We start from the raw sequence: 8,168 nt of genomic DNA, 5'->3' as shown, positions 1-8,168 counted from the left end.
CTCACATGAATTTTGAACCCATATAAGTTAATGGACTAGATTAAAAGAAATCATTCTCTCTAATTTTTTATTTTATTTTATTTTTTCCTATTCAAAGTGGAGGAAGGGAAAGGGGAATTACATGAAAATAAAAAACAAAGGAGATAGAGCCTTCTGAAGAACAGTTGGGAATATGTCAAATGAATGACTCGGTCTATCAAGCGAACAGAAACAGCCAATAAAGGCCGTAATAAATGACAAGATTCCGTAAACGGAACTAAACCCATTAGGGTTACCATCACGACCAGCTTATGGGCTGCTAAGGGGGGGGGGGGGAATGGGCTGTGTCCATATAAGCTATTGCTTTTTTGGATTAAAGGAAAAATATGGGCCTAGAAGCCCAAACATCCCCAATCTTAAGTTTACCTGGTTTTGTACCTTTTAGGTGGAAAAGAAGCAACTAGTTAACTATTTGATAGAATCAAAGAAGCCAGATAAATTCCAAGATGATTAATTAGATTAATGACATTATAAATCTGTCATCTTTCACTCACCATTGCACCATGATATCAGTGGTGCATAGTGCAGCAAATTGTGTGCTATAGAAGGTACCACTTGCTTGTTGAACCCTATAATGGCAAACATAATCAAACTTAAAGTACTAATAACACCATGTAAATCTCACACCATTACAGAAAATATTTCATTGATTATTTACTGTTTTTCATTGTTACTATTTTGGCTGCTGCTCACTATTGAGCATACTTGCACTAGTCTTCCCAATAAGGCTCCTACTGTGATTACCCCCACTAAAAATCCCACCTTTCCACTTATAGATCATGATGAAGCTAGGGAATTTCTTCTATAAATGCTCTTCCTTGAGTTCAATGCTCTCTATCCCCATCATATACAGGCAGAGAAAGAAGATAAGGTACTCCAACATGTTCAATGTTGTTTGGTTCATTTGAGCTGCAATAGGATTTGATAAATTATATTTTAATCTTGGTATAGTAGTTCTAACTAATCATAATTTGGTTTCAATTAAGTGCAGGTTAATCATGAAGACAGTACTTGCTCTAGTTGCCATGGGATTTCTCCTCCTTTCTTTCCAAGGTGATGCCAAAAGGTTTCTGTTGGAGGAGGGAGCCAAAGGAAAAACTGAAGTCAACAGTGCTCCTGCTGATGTTAAGCCAACTGCTAAAGGCAGTCGAGCCCCTACAGTTGTAGCAGCAAATGCCGACAAAGGAAACAGCAGCCAAGATGATAACAATGAGAGCTATGGAAGCTATGGCAATCCTTCTGGATCATCAATTGAGACTCACCATGTTTATACAACTGATTGCCAACCTGGAAAAAGTTGTACTTGAGCTTTCTATGAAGAAGATGGCATGAATAATTAGTATGTAAACTTCAGTAAAAATAAAGTTAGTGTGGAACAATATGATCAGCTCTTTGAGGTTCTCTGCCACACTATTTAGCAAATAATTAAGTAAAGCATGTTTAATAGTTTGTCCAGGTCCACTACCTTTGTGGTAATTGTTACTTAGGAATAAAAACCATGGCTAGTGTGGTTTGGTGTGCTATAGTATGTATTATGATGCTATAAAGAATATTTCTATCATTCTTTCTGAAAGATAACACACACACACACACACATATATATATATATATATGACCAGTAAAATTATCCAGGATATTTTAATAAAACTTCGTTCCAACCTACTATAGTGTTAAATTACCACTTATTTCAAAAAATAAGCTTATAAAAAAGGGTTAATTTAATCATGTAATTAACATTTTAATATGCAGCACCAGAATGAGTTCTCTTACTCAAAAGCAATCCAGCCATCCAGGGCAATAATAGCCATATCCAACAAATTTATTATACGGTTTTGTTAGACAGACACCCAGGAAATGTATGCAGTACACACTCTGTAATGACTTCCTGCTGTTCCATGCATACATGCATACATTCCATACATACATATGTTCATGTATGTTATGTTAAAACCAGGCATACTCAACTATTTTGTCCCAACAAAGTTAATTTTTCGTTTCGATCGACAAGCGATCAAGCTTGGAAGGTAGCTATATATAGTTCAACAAAACCATCTCCAATTGAGTTCATCAGTTTGTTTCATGATTTGGAGTTTGCATAAAAAGTTTAATTCATTACTAGCCTCTGTTGTTTCCACTTCCTCACCACATTGACACACTCATGTTTTCTTAAGGTTACTTACCATTAATCCTTGCATGAAATCTTCCATTTTTGAGTATATATATATATATATATATATAATCTGTTTTTTAAGCCATTAATTAGAGTCATTAATTATATTTCAATATAATTAATTGCGTTAATTCTATCTATATATCTATATGATGTCATTAATTGCATGTGTTAATTATATTTCAATATAATCCACATGTCATTAATTAACGTCATTAATTGCCTTAATTATATTATAATCCATGTATTCTTCTTGCTAATTTTTTTTTCTTTATACTATTCATTTTAAATCATATATACTTATAGGAACAAAGATTTAATTTAATTTTTTTTTTTATTTAAAGAGGTGAGATATATTTTTATACATCTTTTTAACTTATAATGAAAAATGATATGTTTAAATTTTAAAATTAAATTATAATGAAAAATCTCGCGCATAGCGTGGGTTATAAGCTAGTATACATAACAAGCAATTGGAATGAAACTTTACCATTTAGCAACTGACGCCAAATGTACGTCAAACTAATCAACAACTGACACGTGTCTCATCATTTGACCGAGTATTTTAAGATTGCTGGTAGGTGTTTTTTTGTTTGGATTGATTTTAATAACAACTTTCTATTTTCTCTCCTAGGATAAATTATCATATTTTCGATTAAAATAGTTCAAGGATGTGCTCACGCAATTAGGTCTTTCAGAGCAGGGGAAGAAGCAACATCATGCTCAGTGCAATCATGCTTGTCTTGTGTGAAAAATGAAGCTGCCACAATGTTGGCATGATTGGTATCACCAGTTATGCATAATAATAATCTTTAAATATATTTTGCATGAGTCATCATAATAGTTCTTATGAGCATCTTTTGCATGAGTTGCATAATATGTATGACTTTGATTCATGTACAATATGCTTCTATCTTAGTCTTTTTATAAGATTGGATGTTATATATGAGAATAGCCAAGATATATAGATATCATTGATCCCCACTTTGTGAAAGAGGAGGAAACAAAAACATGTCCAATAATCATTGGCCAAATCAGATTTCAAACCTTCTACAAAATGGGTAATTGCGGTTTCTATTTACGAAAAAATTAACGCTCATTGATATTCAGAGATTGTAATCAGAACGTGATATAAAGTGGCTACTTCTTGCTAATCTTGTTTTTGATATGGCATTACTAGCCTCATAGATATCTTTCATGATTAGAATGATCTTATCCTAATTGGATCCTCTAAATTGGGTCCATATTTTCTAGGAGGAGGGATGGCATTGTTTGTGGTAGGGCTTCTCCTTATGTATTATAATTAAGCTCCTAAACTTTCTTCATTGAGTTTGTAATATCATGTTGAATGATATTGGGATATTGGGATACTACAACACTGCCATCCCTCCTTCTTAAGTCAGGTCTAAGCTTAAGCCAAAAGCTAGCTGGCAAATCTCAACTATTGGCTGTTTTTAAGAGCCTTGAACCTTGAATGCTCAAGAGAGCCAATATTGGTAATACTTCAAAGACGATCCAATTAGTTAAATCATTCGGCTCTTGTAAGGCGGTTGGACTTACAAGAGCGAATAATCGTGGTCAAGAGATGATTTGCGAACACTTATGGCCAAGATGAAGATCATTTCTGATGATGCAACTAGTAGTGCCATACCAAAAACAAGATTATTCAGAATGAGACATTTCGAATTTGGTCCTGATTACAATGATATTGGCTACTTAAGATGGAAGGAAATCAAAAAATATTGGAACAAGAAAGGTAAGAAGAAAGTCTAAAACTTTATATGTTCTTCTTTTTCTTCACCACACCAGTCGGAAAAGGCTATTGAGAATTCTGCCAGTAAGACCCATAAGGTCTTGGGTCTTACTTGCCGAATTCCAATATTCTCTTCCCTTGTTGTCTTTGCAAGATCCGCTACTGAAGATAAATGAAAACAAGAAAACGGTTTGTTTGTGTTATAAAGCGTTTGTGATTATAAAGTAATATGAATTTATTTAAGAAAATGCATATACTCATTTATATTATCTAACTTAAGTTGGCATTTTTTGTGATTCTTTTTCCCGTTGAAATAAGTATGCTTGCAACAAGAAATCTTTCCTCGGATCTGTCTTCCAAACCTACCATTGTTTTATAATTCTTCTATGCGTTTGGTGTGTAAGAATTTGATTGAGGTAAATGATTGTTACACAAAAGCTAATTTAATTTTTCCCACCCTTCTTTTGGAGGGTTGGGGGAGGTGGAGCATTGTGAGCTGTTTGATATGTGAAACTTCAGATAATAATACAGATGGATATAACTTGTAAAAGCCAACTAGCTTAGTAACATATTTGATTGATGCTGAGTTCTTTGACACTACAGCTTACAATGAAATGCATTCAGTTTCAGTGCTAGCTTGATCTTGCCATTCTCACTGGGCTAAGAGCTGATAGACATTGCCACACCAACTCAATAAGATAGAAGTTGAGCATTACTATTAAGGGTTCAATAAAAATTTTAGATGTACACTATACATTTCATTTTCAACACAACAGCCTACAATAAATTTCCAACTACAATTTAGTATAGTTTCATATCATGTCTTATGTATACAATTTTGTTTCACATAAAAAGCTCTGCATCAACCTGCTGGGTACAGATCCTTGGTTGGATATCTTAGAAACACTATCTGGTAAAAAAATAGCATATTGTAATGTACCTTCAAAAATACTCTCAATTGTTGAATTTCTCATTCCTCACATGCTTAATCATCCAGATATTTAACATCAGAGTTGACACAAATCAACAATAAAGTATCTTATACAACAATAAAACAAGATTTCTCTCAAAATGTACATCCTAATGAGCAGATCACATAACAAACAGGTCAGATACAAGTTCCCAAGCAGATCATCGGCCCAACAAAACAACACGATCCTTCTGTATTGCCTGTGTTAGGTTGATATCAAAAAGTTCGCACCGAATAGGCATCTCCATCTCATAGAAGGGATTCTTCAATACATAATCCGTGTACAATTCATAGATGACTTTCAAGAGACCATCCATGTGTTGTGTCCCAGGCTCAGAGACCACAAAAAACTTTGTCCCTGCCAGAAAAAGCAATTATCCTTTTTAAGTCGGCATTTTCCAGAAAAGAACATCCAATACTAGCTTAACAAACTCATGTTAAATTTCACTTCCACAGGGTATAGTAGACTGTTCTAAAACCCCAATCATACTCCAATACTCGTAAAGAACATTTTCAAATCGGTGAAGTGCCCCATTTCAAGGCAAAAGCCAAAAACACCAACATTGAACAGAAGACTAATCTTTAACAAATTTCCAAATCATGTATTTAAATATCTGCTTATACGTCGTTGTAATAATAAAAAAAACTATTTATTTTATGCAATTTGAATACTAAAGCAATCATGATTTGAACCACATTTAATATTCAAAGCTTTCATAGTGGACCTCAGATCATGCATCTCACATTTCTTAAAAAAATGTTAAAAAAAATACAAAATTGGACACAAAAGGACAGTTTACTCAGTATCTAACAATTTTTTATAATCACATCGTAACTCTATAACTGTTATCTACAAAAGATGGTACATTGAAAATCACCATTGTAGATAAAGCACTACATAGGGGTAAAAACCTTACCTAGGTAAAGGGTTAAAAAACTCCTATAAAAACCACTAAATTAAGAATCTATAAATAATTAGATAGAGAGCAACCCCTAACAGCTTTGTTAAGTCCTCCTAAGCCACCAACACCGCAATAGGTGATTCATTAGTGACAAGTAAACAGATAGTAACTCATATCTCCCTTGTTCTAAAATACGCTAAGCACTCTCATTTCCCTCAATTCAAAAACTCCAAATGTGACATATAATGAAGTGTTGTCTCAAAGCAGTTCACTTTTTGAGATCTTGGGGATAAATAAACAAACAACCACATTTAGTCATTGTAAACGTTTGAGATATCAACTAGCAATATACGGGTTGCTAATAAATATCATTATATTCTAGCATGTCAGACTATCAATATTTCTTCATACAACTAAGTTAGGCTAAATTAAAACCATTAAAATGGTAATGCTTGACATAAATGCGTGTCTAACAATATAGCAGTGAACCAGTCCAAATCTGCATGTGGCTTACTAGATATGAAACATTTAGGCTGCCAAAAGAATCTTTAGCTTCTTGTAATCGTATCTGTCAATTATCTTTCACATCTCCACACTCACTACATTACAACCTTAAAAGTGACAAAGGTTTAGACAAAATTGTATGAGTAACCAAACACTGAAATGCACACATCTTTGAGTTGATGAGACTTATTAGATTAGCAACAAAAGGATTAACAGTAACTACGGCTAGCTTCTTGTATGCAAATGTATTGAATTTTTTTCCATACAGTTGAGGCCCATCATATAAAAACATTAATAATTCCAATGTTTGATCAAAATTTACCGGTGAGTGATTGGAAGCAATGGAGATCAAATGTATCGGCTTCAAGAAGCTCAATCCCCAAACAACCTGAAACCGGTGATAACTGCTGAGAGATTGCGTGCATCGAGTGCCATAAGCTCGCCACCCGCAAGCTATCATTTGTGTCCATCCGTCCAGAAGATCCATAATCCTAATTGTCACAGCCCATATACACACACAAATTTCTTCAAACAAGCTGTATCTTTATTAAACAAACTCTGTTTTTTGTTCCCCAATGAAACATTAAAAAAATTTCCGGAAAATAAAAATTAGTAAGTACCACAGATCTACAATCCTATTTTCCCCCCAGAAAAGGGATAAATTAAAGTTTTTTGTTTCACAAATGCAATGCCTAATACACACAGACACACATACACACACATGTATAGTAGTTTCCATTGAAAACTAAAAACTTTCCAGGAAAGGAAATAAGTTACCATTCGTTCACCAGGCCAATGATAAACCATCCCCAATATAAAAATCATTAACAATCTGATTGTTTCCATGGAATATACAAGACACCCATCTTTTTTGGCAGCGGAGAAAAACAGTGAAAAAGAGAAACGAAATCAAACATTCACTATTCTCAGTCCCCAAATCCGATTTGATTTGTTTGGCTCTCCCACACTTTCCCAGCGACCAAATGTATCAAATAGACCCCATTCAAACAGTTTTCAGTAAATCTTACTTCCCATTTTCTCAGAAAAAAAAAAATATATATATATATATATATTCTCGGGAAACAAACAGAAAATAATTTCCGATTTACCTTGTAGAAGATCAAGCCACCCGACTTGTTGATGATGTAGAGGCTGTAAATTGCAGCCATTTCCAAGGGCCTTTTCGGAATCTGAAGAAATAGAAAATATGAAGAAGACGCTGACCGATGAATCTAAATGCAGAGAAACTCTGAAATATGATATCTAACCCGGAACTTCAATGATTTACAGTATTATAATATAGGCTGATGAGAAGACTCAACTGGCCTATTAGCTCAGTTGGTTAGAGCGTCGTGCTAATAACGCGAAGGTCGAAGGTTCGAGACCTGCATGGGCCACGTCAAAGCATATCAATTTTGCTTTCCAATTTCTTCATGCGAGAAATATATATCTTTTTAATAAATTAAAAAAATATTTTATTAAAAATATATGTGTTTTTCATGTGTCATTAAACAAACATAATAATTACATTTTTTTTTTAAATGATAATTTTATAAATTGAGTTAAAAAACTTTCAATTTTATTAAGCTTTAGCTGATTATGAAGTAAACAAACTTATATTGTTTATTGTTCAACTTGATCACTCTTGCTTTCTTTATGTGTGTTGCCACCTCAATTAACTCAAACGTACTTCAAATCTAATTTGAAAAAGAAAAAGAAAAACATGTATTATTGAGTTGGTAAAATAAATAAATATTAAGGGACTAAATTTTAGTTATTTAATTTAAAAATAGTTGCTCGAATTTGGTGATTTTTTTTTTTTTTTTTTTT

At 33.4% G+C, this 8,168-nt stretch overlaps 1 protein-coding gene and 1 non-coding gene across 2 annotated transcripts; one reads left to right on the top strand and one right to left on the bottom strand.

Moving 5' to 3' along the window:
- Positions 1–4,903: 4,903 nt before the first annotated feature.
- On the bottom strand, positions 4,904–7,564 carry LOC132172914 (uncharacterized). The gene is made up of 3 exons (XM_059584475.1): positions 7,448–7,564; positions 6,661–6,829; positions 4,904–5,290 (listed from the first exon to the last, which is right to left on the bottom strand). The coding sequence occupies exons 1-3, from the start codon at positions 7,505–7,507 to the stop codon at positions 5,094–5,096; spliced, it is 426 nt and encodes a 141-aa protein (XP_059440458.1). The 5' UTR covers positions 7,508–7,564; the 3' UTR covers positions 4,904–5,093.
- Positions 7,565–7,661: 97 nt separating this feature from the next.
- TRNAI-AAU (transfer RNA isoleucine (anticodon AAU)) lies at positions 7,662–7,735 on the top strand. Its single transcript has one exon. It is a non-coding gene; the product is annotated as a tRNA-Ile (tRNA).
- The last annotated feature ends 433 nt before the right edge of the window (positions 7,736–8,168 follow it).

The sequence above is a fragment of the Corylus avellana genome, chromosome ca2 (assembly GCF_901000735.1).
Source record: "Corylus avellana chromosome ca2, CavTom2PMs-1.0".
NCBI classification, from domain to species: Eukaryota; Viridiplantae; Streptophyta; class Magnoliopsida; order Fagales; family Betulaceae; genus Corylus; species Corylus avellana.
This window is presented reverse-complemented; position numbering and strand designations above follow the sequence as displayed.